At 35.1% G+C, this 14,862-nt stretch overlaps 1 protein-coding gene across 17 annotated transcripts in view; it reads left to right on the top strand.

The window, feature by feature from the left end:
- Positions 1-13,354, top strand: part of RNF111 (ring finger protein 111) — an 87,135-nt gene extending 73,781 nt beyond the window's left edge. For 6 of the 17 annotated variants that reach the window (XM_067029764.1, XM_067029765.1, XM_059056215.2 and 3 more), the window contains 7 exons: positions 283-631; positions 2,529-2,681; positions 3,673-3,799; positions 7,320-7,412; positions 8,767-8,862; positions 9,893-10,020; positions 11,698-13,354. In XM_067029764.1, coding sequence (XP_066885865.1) covers positions 283-631; positions 2,529-2,681; positions 3,673-3,799; positions 7,320-7,412; positions 8,767-8,862; positions 9,893-10,020; positions 11,698-11,815 — 1,064 coding nt within the window. In that variant the 3' untranslated portion in view covers positions 11,816-13,354. The remainder of the gene's footprint in view (positions 1-282; positions 632-2,528; positions 2,682-3,672; positions 3,800-7,319; positions 7,413-8,766; positions 8,863-9,892; positions 10,021-11,697) is intronic. The other 11 variants (XM_067029768.1, XM_067029771.1, XM_059056213.2 and 8 more) reach the window with 3 other exon arrangements.
- The last annotated feature ends 1,508 nt before the right edge of the window (positions 13,355-14,862 follow it).

Below are 14,862 nucleotides of genomic sequence, written 5' to 3'. Positions count from 1 at the left end.
CTTTCAGTTTTTATCAGTGGCGATTTCTTCAATAAGTTTTGGTGCATTCCTACAGTGGAATGCTGTGAAGCTGTGAATGAAGTAAAGCTATATATATTGACATGAGAAGATACCTGTGATTACTCAAAGAAGAAAGCAAGATGCCAAACAGGACTAAGCAGACTCAAGCATTGATAAAGTATTCATAAAAATTAAATATGTGCTAATATGTCTGTAAAATATAATAGGAATGTATTATGCCAGTATATGCTCAACTCTATGGTGCCTGTGCTTTTCTTACAGATGCTTCTTTGACAAGACCACTTCATCATCAAACCTCTGCCTGCCCCCACTCTCACGGAAACCCTCCTCCTCAGACTCAGCCTCCGCCTCAAGTGGATTATGTTATTCCTCATCCTGTACATGCTTTCCATTCTCAAATATCTTCTCATGCAACATCTCACCCCGTGGCACCTCCACCTCCAACGCATTTAGCCAGTACTGCTGCACCAGTCCCTCAGCATCTTCCTCCCACACACCAGCCAATTTCACACCATATTCCAGCCACAGCACCTACAGCACAGAGACTGCATCCTCATGAAGTGATGCAGAGGATGGAAGTTCAAAGAAGGAGAATGATGCAGCATCCAACGTATGTTTTATGTTTTTAAAAAAATAATCACACTTTATTCTTTCGCCTTCTACTTCCATTGGTCTTTAAACCTGTAAAGTCTTTAGAAGTGATGTAGCTATCCTCAATTAATAGTGATGTAACTTAATCCTCAATTCACTGGGAAATTAATTCTTTACTAACCAGAATGTTCCTCCGTCTCATCCTGAGTTGTAGGTGCTGACAAAAAAAATCTATATCAGGTTATTTAATAAAATCAAAGCCCTTTCAGGATATAACCCAAGGTCATTTATTTTTGCAAACTAATCTCTTGTTTGTTTCTTCAGTAGTCCATACTAAAGATTAATGTTAAAATTGGTGATCCTGAGTAACAAGATATAAAGTTATTAAAGATTGAATTTGATATATTTTATGTTACCAACCAGAGGGAAGAAGGGTGTTAGTAGAAGTTTTCAACAGCTGACATTGAAAAACTAGTCTTATTAACTTAGCTTATTTATAAATTTAAATATTAAGATATCCCCCAAACATTATGAAAAGACTATAATTGAACTTTTTATTTTCTTTTGAAAATTCAGCATCTGATATTCTAATTTAGGGCAGTATACTTTGTTGGCTTATTCTGCCTGCCTGTTTTCGTAAATAAAGGTTTGCAGGAAAACAGCTACACTTGTTCATCTATGTATCCTCTGTAGCTTCTTTCACATTACAGAAACTAAGCTGAGTAGTTGCAACAGAGACCATGTGGCCTATAGAGTGAACAGTATTAACTATTTGGCCCTTCCAGAATGTTTGCAAAACTCTTGATCTAATCAATAATCTGGCACTTGTGTAACTTCTTTCTTTAGTTATATAATTTAAGGTTATATTCAGAATCTCTGGCTGTTTCTGCCATTCTAATATAGTGACCCTTTATATAGAAAGCTGCCAATTTCATATTCATATCTTCCAGTATCTAGAAAATTAAGATTAAACATGCAAAATCTGTAAATGTGTTTGAAACTAATAGTAAGAATTAGACTATAAAAAATGAATCCCTGGAACTGTTTTTTCTTAAGTGCCATTTGTTTAGAACTTTATGACCATTTTCATTTGTAAATTTTTTTTTTTTTTTTTTTTTTTTTTTTGTGGTATGCGGGCCCCTCACTGCTGTGGCCTCTCCCGTTGCGGAGCACAGGCTCCGGACGCGCAGGCCCAGCGGCCATGGCTCACGGGCTTAGTCGCTCCGCGGCATGTGGGATCCTCCCGGACCAGGGCACGAACCCGTGACCCCTGCATCAGCAGGCGGATTCCCAACCACCGCGCCACCAGGGAAGCCCTCATTTGTAAATTTGACAGACTTTAGACTAGAAAGAGAAACTATAATAAGCTGGGATGACAAAGTGTGAATAGAGGTAATGTCACTTCCCTGGATGCGTTGACATGTGTGTTTGAAAAAAATGCACAAGGTTAAAATTTTTGTCTTAGAAGTTTTATCCATTAAAATGGATGAATATTATTACAGTATAAAGGTGAAGCAAAATAAAATAGTTTCCACTTTTCTGCTTTATATGTTTATGTAAAATAACTTCTTTGTGCCTGTAGCGTATGCTGGAGTATTAATTTTTAAAATTTTATTTTCATTTAGTTCCTATTATTCTATTTAAAATACTTGCTGTAAAGCAGGTATGCAAGATAATGTTAAAACTGCCTTTTTCCTTGGGTGATATTCAGATTGGAGGCATTGTAATAAATGATTTAGCAGTGAGAATTTGTGGGATTATGATTTCTTGATTTATTATTGATCATTAAATTATTTTATATTACATTTTTATAATTTATAGAATTAATTTCAAGACTAATCTATAGATGTTTATAATATTAATACTATATTATTTTTTCTACACTAAGAAATAACCAATTATTCAATTATTTCCAGTGGTCTTTTTGTGTTCTGTGTTTCCAGGCGGGCACATGAACGCCCCCCACCCCATCCACATAGGATGCACCCAAACTATGGTCATGGGCATCATATTCATGTGCCTCAGACTATGTCCTCACATCCTCGACAGGCTCCAGAGAGATCTGCCTGGTCAGTATCTTGTTTATTTCAAAGCTATGCTCAGTTTCTTGTGGTGGAAACCTGGAAGAGATACTTTGCAGTGGAATGCCTAGAGAAGGGTAGTGTGGAGAACCTGAATTCCAGGTTATCTGTGAAGCACTGTCTCTGGGTGAGTCCTAAGAGAACTGGAGAGGAAAGAGCAGCAGCTTGAGTTCTGGGGCAGGGAACGTGTCAAACAGGAGTAGAGCTTTTTGTTGTTGTTTTTCAGGGATCTGCCATCAAAAGTTAACTCCCTAAACTTTTCATAACTTCTTTATCCAACACCCCCCACCTTTGTACTCACATTTGCTGTACCACCCTTAACCCCTGCTGTTGACAGGGGAAATCCAGCCAGCATCCTCTAGGTTTGTGTTCTTTACTAGAGGAATGGAAGTAGATTTGCATTAATTTTCTTTCTGGATCTGTTGTCTCTAGGCAGTCATTGAGATCTTGATCCACAATGACTTTTGAGACAAAGCATAAAATGAGAATAAATAAATGAAGACTTGGCATTTACCAAATTTTACTCTTTCTAAAATTTTGTTTACCCTTGCTTTATAAGGTAATTGTCCTTGATGCCAACAATCCAGAGGCACTATCCAACAAACGGAAGACCTGGGAGCGCATTCATATAAACCAAAAAAGTAAACTCTATCCTATATGCTCCTCAAGAAGAATCAGACTTTTAGATTGGAAGGAACCTTAGGGGCCATCCATTATATTTCCTTCCTTTGTGAGATATGAAGCTGAATGCACATGCTTTGCTCCTCATGCTTACAAAATTGGATCTTTGCATTTTAATTCCTAAAATGAATTTGAAATTGTTAGTTATATCCTTTGGGCTAAATTATCTTTTTTCCTCAGCTAAGTAAGATAAGAATCTTCAGATTACTTTAAAATGTAAACATAATCCCCCATTTCTGTTGATAATAAAGACACTGTAAGGATGTCTAAAATTTAAACTGTTCTCCTCTTTTGTCAGGGAACTGGGAATTGAAGCTGGAGTGACTGCAGCTACTTATACACCTGGAGCATTGCATCCTCACTTGGCCCATTACCATGCACCACCTCGACTTCATCATTTGCAATTAGGAGCTCTTCCTTTAATGGTAAAATAGGAACATTTCAAAATTCTGACATAGTTGCCTCCGAAAACTATTCTTCCTTTTCTAAATTAAATATTTTATTGGAAATATTTTTAATGTATTAGTTGTTAATAGGTGTTTCAGTAGAAGTTGAGAATTATTATTAGATTAAAACTGTGCTATAAGAAGGTATTAGATATATTAAAATATGTGTTTGTATTTGCATTGTAAAATATACTCTTCTTAATGTAAAAAGTGAGAGATTTTTTTCTTTTTATGTGAAGATGACAATCTTGATCCACTCTCCCTAGGACATGTGCTTTATTTTGTTGTAAGTGGTAATGGGTCTGTTCTAATGCATTCATACTTTATTTTCTGATCAGCAGGACTGTATTAGTTCTCTGTATCTGATTTGAACAGATTCAGATTTTGTTGATCCATTTTGAGTTCTAAAGAACAAATTCTGCAAAAATTGAGTTTGCTCTTCACATAATACATATTGTGTGGTACAGAGAAGTGAGTAGTTTTGTCTTGTAGGGGTAGAGGCACTGCAGAGAAGGTTGCCAAGACACTTTATTATACATGCAACTTCTAAGCAGGCTTTGGAAGAATTGAAAATGGTACTCTTACAGTGGCTACAGCATGTAAAGAGCTTTCAAATAGCATAAGCACAAGGAAATCCAAGTAAGTTGGTATTTCTAGATCTTAGGGGTGAGGGTCATTCAGCAATGAAATATCTGCCCTGCTAAGAAACTAGGACTCAGGAACCATTGAAAGGGGAATGTCTTGATCATATTTATGTTGTTAGAGTGATTTAATCAGATTGTAGTTAAATAGACCCCTTCTTTAGTTGTGTGTAAAATAGATTTCATGGTAGGAGAAGGATACTGGTTAGGACATTACAGTAGAAGAGATAAAAGTTGGTGAATGCCTGAACAAGGGCAGTGGCAGTTGACATAAAAATGATGGGATACATTTGAGTAATATTTAAGATGACTCCCAGATTTCTAGCTTTGGTTATTAGGTATATGGTGTTGCCATTCACTAAGTTGGAGAATATTAGATGAGGGTTTAGGGAAGGGGTTAGGTGAGTTAGGTTTTGGACATATTGAATCTGAGATAATATGTGTATCAAGGTGGGATGTCTAGTAGGAAGTTAGGTTTATGGTCTGTATCTCCAAACAATAAACTGGTATCTGAGTTAAAGATGGGTTGTGATCTGTCAATGTACAGTATATATGTGTCACATATCTGTCATATTACATGAATCCATGGAAGAGGATTATATTTCCAGGAAAATCTAATCTAATCTAATTTGTCAGACTGATGAGATTGAAAAAAACCTTGGAGAATAATAATACTATATTTAAATGATAATACTGTACTTCAAACAAAGAATTCCAAGAATTGGCTAGAGAAGTTGAGGAGAAATAAAGTTAGAATTATGTCAAAATAATATGGTCAGTAGCGTTTCATCAAAAAAAGGAAAGTTTGAAAAATGTTGAATGCATTTGGCATGGGAGTGGTTATTGGCGGCTTTTGTCAGAGTGATTTCAGTAGTGGTGAGGGATAGAGAGGGGGTGCCTCTTAGATTACAGTAAGGAAGGTTAAAAAATGTGGGGACTATGAGTATAAACTACTTGCTTTATAAACTTGGCTGTGAAGTGAAAGTGGGAAACAGGGTTGGCATTTGTTCCAGGATTAGAGAGGTAATTTAGGTTTGGAGAAACTTGAAGGTAATTTTAGGTTTAGGACAGAACAACATTAACATTAAGGAGGGCTTGTTTGAAGATGTCGAGGAAAGGGGTGGGTAGCATTTAATTAAGGATGACCCAGGGTCAGGGAATAGGAGAAGAGGGGAGCAGGTGATAGAGCTTACCTTTGAGTAGGAGAAAGAGGAAGCTTATCCCTAAAAGCTAGAGAAAGGAGGCTAGGGAGGGTTACAGGAGAAGTGCAGGTTTAAGTAATTTGGAAGGCAGGAGTTGCTTTCTGATTTTTTTTCATTTTCCTTGGAGATGTGTAGGAAGTTAGATTATCTGCTTAAAGCTGGGTACTATTGATCTTGATTATGAGGAAAATTGCAGCTATGTAAATACTAGGCTATTTGAAGGGTAAAAGTTATTGGTTATTTTAAATTATTTTCCATGTGTGAATTGTCTTTTAAAGCTGTAAAACCTGCTAGAGGTATGTTATGATTCAGCGGAAGCTGATTAAAAAATAATTTTGGAGATTTATCTATAAAAATGGAAGAATGGTGCTCTGTCTCAGAATCTCCCTTTCGTAACACTACGGTCAACTCTTGTTATTCATGGTAGTTATGTTGTGTAGATTTGCTGTGAACGCTGACTAAGCAGATATTGAACTATTGGGGTGGCCAAAAAGTTCGTTCGGGGTTTTCTGTAACATTGTATGGAAAAACCCAAACGAACTTTTTGGCCAACCCAATATTATTCCTAAGGGTAAATACAGCCCTAGGTTATTGCAAGCTTCTAGTCACAACAACCAATCAATGCATCACCTTGTTTTAATGTGTTTTTCTGTTTAGAGACACCTTATTCGACATATACTGTTGATTCATTAACATTGATCTCATGGCCAACAACACCATAACTCATGCCTGAATGAAGCTTACATACACATATTTTCTGCATAAAGCACACCACAGCCTTCTTGCACTTAGGAATACTAGCCAGCAATTAAGCATTTTGTTTGGGAGCCATTTTAAACAATGAAATGATCTATAAATAGCACAAAAATGTGAAAAATGTTGCACTAAGTAGACTGCAAAAAAGACACTTGTTTACAGTGTAAGAGCTGAAACAACTAGGCAGGGTCTTCTTCCTCTAGGCTGGGAACACGTGTTGGGCAAGTCAGATTTTTTGCTGCTCTGTGCAGGTCCATGAATGACTGTGAGAGCACGACTTTTGATTTTGGAGTTACAAATAAATTCTCTCAAGTAGGTGAGTTCACAACAAAGACATCCATGAATAATGAGGATTGACTATGCCTAACAAAAAAATTAGAAAACACTGTTAAAACTTTCACTAACAGAGCCAAACCAGAAAAGGAGCCAAGGGTACCTTTGACATTTGGGAGTTAGAGGAAGGGAAGTAAAACTTTTATGTTGAAGTTGAGTTTTGTGCATTTCTGTTTCTTAATACTATTCAATAAAGCTCTCTGAAATTGATCAGATCTTATAAAATTTTAGCCTTTATACGTTTAGGCTACTAAGAATATCATTCTTAGGTTTGATTATTTTCTACTTAGGATTCTTTGTGTAAAATTAATCAAGTAGAAGAGAATTGTTATCTCGTGGAACTGCTGTTTCCTTTTTTTTTTTCCTTCTGATGATGGTTTGAGTTATTATAAAAGAGATCATTTTTGAAGAGGAACCTGTTAACAGAATGCTTTTTTTTTTGGAGCTATATATACTTATTGAAGTTGATTTTTGTGAGAAGCTGAGTGAGAGAATTGAGTGTCTGTGGTAGCAGCAAAACTTGAGCCTATTCTTAATTGATTTAGCCTATCTCTTCTACTAAAATAGGTTCCTGACATGGCAGGCTATCCTCACATTCGTTACATTTCATCAGGCTTGGATGGAACATCATTCAGAGGTCCTTTCAGGGGCAATTTTGAGGTATGTAATAAAATTAATGAAGATATTTGCCACAGTATCCGTAATGCAGAGAGAGAATATATTTAATATTAATATTTACAACTGTATAGGATTGCTGCAGTGGCTGGGGATCAGAAAGCAGTAAAATACTTGAATTTCTGATATTGCTTCTAGGGATTATTATAGAAAGGTTTATAAGTGATATTAATTTTAGTGTCAGAAATTACCCAAGTATTTGAAGAAGAGTAAATGAAAATAATACAGAAGAATGTAGAAATTTATTGAATTAATATAAATATCATATAAAGAACCATACTATTAAATGTGGGAGAAAAACCTTAATGCTTTTTTAAAAAAATAAATGCAGTAGACTTATGTGCTTTATTGAACCCATGTGATGTTTGTAATACATTAGAATTGAGCAGTAACATTTTCTATATAAATCTACCCTTTGCACTATATCTTGGAAATCAGTACTGTCATTTTTTGGACCAATTCATTGTTTTCGATAGCTCTCATATTCTACTGTGTGGATGAATATGATTTAACCATTCTCCTAGAAAATCATTTAGGTTTTTCTAATATTTTCCTAGTACAATCGATGCCTAATGCTTTTTGACTAAGCTTATTTAATTTTTAGAGAAACATTGCTGTAGAAAAACAAACTTAAGTAATTCAGTTTTTCGCTAAATATCTTGTTTGAATTTTCAGGAAGAACGAGTCATTTGAATATGATGTAAAGTTTTTTGTTTTTTTAAAAATTTATTTATTTTTGGCTGCGTTGGGTCTTCGTCGCAGTGCGCAGGCTTTCTCTAGTTGCAGAGAGCGGGGGCTACTCTTCGTTGTGGAGCACGGTCTCTAGGGCACACAGGCTTCCGTAGTTGCGGCACACGGGCTTAGTTGCTCCGCGGCATGTGGGATCTTCCCGGACCGGGGCTCAGACCCCTGTCCCCTGCATTGGCAGGAAGATTCTTAACCACTGCACCACCAGGGAAGTCCCTGATGTAAAGTTTTGTTTCTTCATGTCAGTTTGGAAGTTGGAGTCATTGGGACTTAGAACTATTGTTTGACTTGTTTCCCTATTTTACTACAATGATTTCATCTTCAACATGCATGCATACATGCTTACTGACGTACATAGTACCATGTGGTAATATGTTGCCCTAGTCTGCATGGATAACTTTGCCATACCACTTCAGTTGGCTGAGAAAAGAATTATAAACAGTCATTTGCCTTACTGTATATATGGCTTTTTGAATACTCTATTTACATTGCAGATTTATAAATATGGAACTTTATTGCTTTTACAGTATTGACAGTGCTGTTCAAGGAATAATAATCCTGACTTTTAATACTAGTTATTCTTCACCTTCAGGAACTTATTCATTTGGAAGAAAGACTAGGAAATGTCAATCGTGGAGCATCCCAGGGGACAATTGAAAGATGTACATATCCACATAAATACAAAAAAGTAAGAATTTATTTTATGAAACATCTACATTATTATTGAAATGCATAACATTTAATATTGTGGACTTCCTTTGAGTTTGTGGAGTCTAGCAACTACATTTTTTATTATTAAAACAATACATGCATATGGTTAAAAAAATTGGAAGTATAAAAATATATACTCCAAAATCTGTTACCCTACTGATGCTAGTTTTCCTTCCCAGAAAAAAAATCATGCTTAAAGATTTCTTAGGTATTCTTCTACATATTTTTAATAATATGCATATGTATATATTTTTCTATCACTTTTCAAAATAAAGGGGATAATATACACACATTTTTGCACATTTTCTTTTCATTCTATATCAGCACCTACAGATGATCCATATTCTTTTTAATTGCTTATACAGAATTCCATCATACAGTAGTACCATAATTTAACTAGTCAGTTATTTTGATGGACATTTAATTGACCTACATTTCTTATATTCTACCCTTATATTCCTTTTATGTAGTATTACATCTAGAAGTTGTGGACTAGGCATGTTAAATAAATTTCTTTCAACAGACAACAATGTTCTATGCTATAGAGACTAATAAAGCATGAAATTTCTGTTCATTGTATTTTTCATCCTTTTTGTAAGAGTATTAATGAGTGATTACCATTAAAGTCCTTTCAGCTGTTTAAGCTAAATACTATAATTAACATTAATTTTTTTAATGTTATTTGAAATATTCATTAGTAAAATAAAGTTTATTTGGCTGTGCTCATGAGAGGACAAAAATAGTATATAGTATTCTAATTGTGGATTAAAAATGATAAATTTCAAACTAATGAATTTCTGTTACTTTTAATTTTGCTTTTGATGCTGATTATTTAAAGATCTTACAAGAACACTTAGTTGATAATAGTCACTTAATTCATCCTTTAATTCATAACAGTTTTACCTGGGAAATAAGTTGTGGGTGAATGTGTGGTTTTGTTTTGTTTTGTTTTTCAAATAAACACAGACTTTACTCAGTTGTTCAATAATGTCATCTCTACTAATAAGGTAACAACTGATTGGTTCTCACAGAGGAAACTGCACTGCAAACAAGATGGGGAAGAAGGGACTGAGGAAGACACAGAGGAAAAATGTACTATCTGTTTGTCTATTTTAGAGGAAGGTGAAGATGTGAGGTAACTAGACACTAATTATCTAAAATCCGTTGTCAAAACTGTACAAGATTTTATTTGAAAGTAGACCAGAACCCAAATAAAGATTACTCCTGGTATACCCTGTTACCAGTCTCTGACATGTAGAATTGCCTTCTTATAGTGAGTGAAAGAATAAAAAAGATTAAAGTCTCTGTATTAACAGCAAAGGGTGTGGATGGGAAATATACTACCTGTTTTGGGGCCACACCAAGACTTGGCCAGGGAAATTTTGTGATCAAAATTGTCTTCTTTAAATCTTGCAGGAAGGAGAATTTGAGAGGTGAGAGGGTTTGGAGGCCAAAACAGATATATTAATGTATTCTCCAGAGCTTAAAGAGAGGGATCCAGATTAGCTCCATGCAGTTTGTTTTACAGCATCTTTTATAAAGTAATCTTGTTCTAAAATTTCCTCTCAGTTTGTAGACTGTTTTCTTCTTGCAACTTTGTGATTTAGGAAATGTTATTATGCTAACCAAACACTAATTTTAAACTTCTCTTTTTATAATCTCTTAATTGTTTTGTTCCTATTCTGTTTTTTTTTCTAATGTAACATAATCCCATATGAAACAAGTCCTATAACATATATAAAAGCTGTATAGTAGTTTTGTTGCCCTAGTTTATAAGGAAAACTTTATCGTATTTCTTCAGTTGGCTAAGAGAGAGAAAAAATGTTATAAAAAGTTGTCTACTATACCACATATAAGGTCATTTGAACACTGTATTTCCAGTGAAGATTTATAAATATGGATGATAATTGTTTTTACAATATTGACAATACTGTGCAAGGAATAATTGGAACACCTCTTTTTAGCTATTTTTACAAAATATTAGGAAGTCTGAAATGTATGACAACTCTTAACGGGGGTGGAAGTTGAAATGGACACTTAAGTCAGTAACTTTTATCCTACTGTTACACTTAGATTTAACATTACCCTGTTATTGCATGGAAGCTTTCTTTATTTCTCAATTTCCAGTTGGTAGTGTAGTGTACTAAAGTAAACGTCTCTTTTTAACCTACTTTTAAAAGAGTAGCATAGAATTAAGTGGATATAACATGAAAACAATATTATTAGCCTTTAATCAATCAGGTACTTAAATTTAATGTGTAAAGATCCTGTAGACAGAAATTAATATTGCATATTAAGACATTCCTTAATCAGTATGATATACGGCTGCTGTATATTTACAACGTAAGTTCTAAGGTTTTTGAGAGAAAATTAAATGAGATTTTTTGAAAGTGCTTCACAAATACAATGATTTGATATTAAAAAATGTACTTACAGTATTATGTTACAGGAAACATATTGCCAACTCCAGTGCATTGGCAGCTCATGTAGAAAAGCAAAGCTGGAATAATTGCTAATGCAATTGTTGTTCTTAAAATTCTTGAGATTTTACATAATTTGATTCCATACCTGTGACAGTTAATTATCTTGGTCATTTATACATTATATTGCCCAGAGTATTAATTTAATGTAGGTGTAACTCTTGAGTACGGAGGGGTGTTTTTTTCTGTTTGTTTGTTTTAGCAGAAGGGAAAACTGTTTAGTAACTTCAGAACATTACTGAATTATTACATGTATCATTTGTTTAAAAACAAATGCCACTACACTTGTCATAAAATTAATTTTTGCTTTTTGTTTTGTTTGCCTGTAATAGACGCCTTCCCTGTATGCACCTTTTCCACCAAGTGTGTGTTGACCAGTGGTTGATTACCAATAAGAAGTGCCCCATATGCAGAGTGGACATTGAGGCCCAGCTGCCAAGTGAAAGTTGACACCATGTTTCAGAACTCTTACCCTCCCTCTCATTCCCACCCTCCTGGTACTGCAGTCTACCAAAGATGGCATGATTTACCTGCGCAGATTTGGAAGCCGTGAACTTAGAGTGCTGGCTCTGCTATATGGTACAACTAATGCTAGACCTACAGTTTATGTATACAGTTGATTTTGATGTATTTATAAAAGCTTTTTTTTTTTTCTAGATCTGACATTTTTCCTGTATCATTTTACTGTATTTTTGCATGGTTCCTTGTATTGCATTTCTTTGCACATATTATGGGCTTGTGACCCTAAACTTGCAGGCAAGATTAGCTGCTTTAGTAAGTAGAATTTCGTGGTCTTTTTGTTTTTTACATAGTACCAGGTCTTGAGAATTATGAATTTTTTTTATCCATTACTAACGTTTAATTTAATCAATCATGTACTTTAGTTTAATGTATAAAGATCCTCTAGAAAATGATAATATTGTGTATTAAGACATTCCTTAATTAGGACAAAATGGCTGCTGTATATTTACAATATGGAGTTCTGAGTTAAATACCATTCTTGATACTGGGAACAGAATACAAACCATTTTCAATCAGATGCAGGTGGTATTCACATCACCAGAGTGATCAATAGAAATTTTCTTGGTGTATCCTTTTCCTTTCAGCACAGTGCAGATAGAGTTGAATATTGATATCATACATTTAGACTGCTGTTCTGATTGTATTTATCTTTATCCTACATCGTTTAGAACTTTATTTCCCAGATTCAATTTTTGCTGCTGTGAAACAGCTCTGATGAACACTAAATAGTAATTTCAATTAGCTGGATTGTACATACTTGCAGATTTAACAAAATTTTAGGGAAATTGGAGAAGACATGTAGAATTTTGTTCAGTCTTCTGCTAAGCACGTATATTAAAGATATCTGCTTACATTGATTTTTGTAAACACATTTAGTCAGGATTTAGAATTGCAGTCATCGGCAGGTATCTGTGCATTCATAGAACTTCTAAAGGTCCCAGGATCACTTTTAAAGGGATTTTTATTAGTTTAAAGATAAATAAAGTCAGCTGAATCTACATGTCTCTTGTTTTATTTCTCTTTAAACTTGAAAACAGTAAATCTGCAGATACTGTGAGGCACAAATTATACTGTCAACCTACTGTTGCTCTGGTTTTAGACTCCCACTTCATACATTACCAAGAGTCGATCACTGATTTAAAAATTTTAATTTCTATAGTTAAGATTTACTGCATAATATAGAATATTAAAGTTAAGTTAATGTACTAACATTTCTCCTTTGGAGAAAGTTTTAATCCACTTAAGGATGTGTATTATCAAGATACTTTCATATACAGGATAGCCTAATTTTATTTGTCTAAATATGCTTAATATGCCCCAGATTGCAAATGCATCAGTCAGTAACATCACTGTCTGTATGTGGAAGACATGTTCCCATGGATCATATGTGAAGATGTCGATAAGCTTGCATTAAGCCACCTGCTTTGTAAGTGGATTGATTAATAAATAACTTATATTTCTATTGTCTTTGTGTTTCATAATTCATTTTTATAAAACTGTTTACACTGAACATCTTGGAATTCAAAACAGTGATCTCACTCAAGTTGACATTTGCATAATTTGATGTTTGTATTCATTCATTTATGGCTACTTGCCCTTGTTTTGTATTAGTAAATGTTACACAGTAGTAATTGTCAGTATCAGCATGCTTCAACATAGTATGTATAGAGATGGAGGATGGACTGTGGTTTACAAATTTGGATATTAAATAATATATTTAAAAAGAATACTAGGGACTTCTGGTGGTGCAGTGGTTAAGAATCAGCCTGCCATTGCAGGGGACAGGGGTTCGATCCCTGGTCCGGGAAGATCCCACTTGCCGACGGGCAACTAAGCCCATGCACCACAACTACTGAGTCTGTGCTCTAGAGCCCACAAGCCACAGCTACTGAGCCCGTGTGCTGCAATTACTGAAGCCCATGTGCCTAGAGCCCGTGCTCTGCAACAAGAGAAGCCACCTCAATGAGGAGCCCGCGCACTGCAACGAAGACCCAATGCAGCAAAAAAAAAAAATTATAATAATTTTAAAATTAAAAAACAAATACTGGATGATTAAGCTGCAGTTGTAGAAGGGTTGTGGGAGGAGTGGCAAGACAGAATGAGAAAGAGAAAAAGAGAGAGAGAGACTTTGTTTACCATCTTACTGGGGACAAAAGCTAGTAGCCTGTCTTCAGGTAGCCTGTGTTGGATGTAGGACTTTACCACTGGAAAACCCAGGGTCTGTGCCAAGGGGTAAGATGGGGAGAATTCTATACAATGGAGTCCTCTTGATGCTCCCCCAAACACAAATACAGATAGATTTCTATCTTTTAAAAATATTATATCAGATTTAGATGCACAACTACCTATTGACCTGTTTAATGATTGCTATTGATTTTTTTAAAATCTAAAGTATCATACTTTAAAATTTATTTTATGCAAGTATTTGTAGCATATACCTGAGGGTTTTTTTGTTTTGTTTTGTTTTGTTTTGTTTTTGGTACGCGGGCCTCTTACTGTTGTGGCCTCTCCTGTTGCAGAGCACAGGCTCTGGACGCACAGGCTCAGTGGCCATGGCTCACCGGCCCAGCTGCTCGGCGGCATGTGGGATCTTCCCAGACCGGGGCACGAGCCCGTGTCCCCTGCATCAGCAGGTGGACTCTCTACCTGAATTGTTAATGCAGGAGCTTCTTAAGCTACTGCAATTAATTACAAAAAAAATGTGATCAGTAATGAACCAAGTGAGAAAGAAAATTTTTAGTATTTTAACCTTCTGTGCTTTGTTTTGGTGTCTTCCATATCCTGCTACATCTTATGTCAAAACGAAAATTTCAGTGATAGCTATCCAAATACTTTAAAACTCTTCTGTCAGCAAATCCTTGCGTTCATCATTGTTAATATGCAAGTGATAAACTGATATTTGAAACTTTTTTCTTATCTGGTGATTTTCTTTAAGCTGCTAGCACATTTCATCATTTGAACCATAACTATTTGAC

This window comes from Kogia breviceps, chromosome 3 (assembly GCF_026419965.1).
Source record: "Kogia breviceps isolate mKogBre1 chromosome 3, mKogBre1 haplotype 1, whole genome shotgun sequence".
In the NCBI taxonomy this organism is placed as follows: Eukaryota; Metazoa; Chordata; class Mammalia; order Artiodactyla; family Physeteridae; genus Kogia; species Kogia breviceps.
The sequence above is the reverse complement of the archived record's forward strand: the minus strand, read 5'-3'. Positions and strand labels throughout refer to the sequence as shown.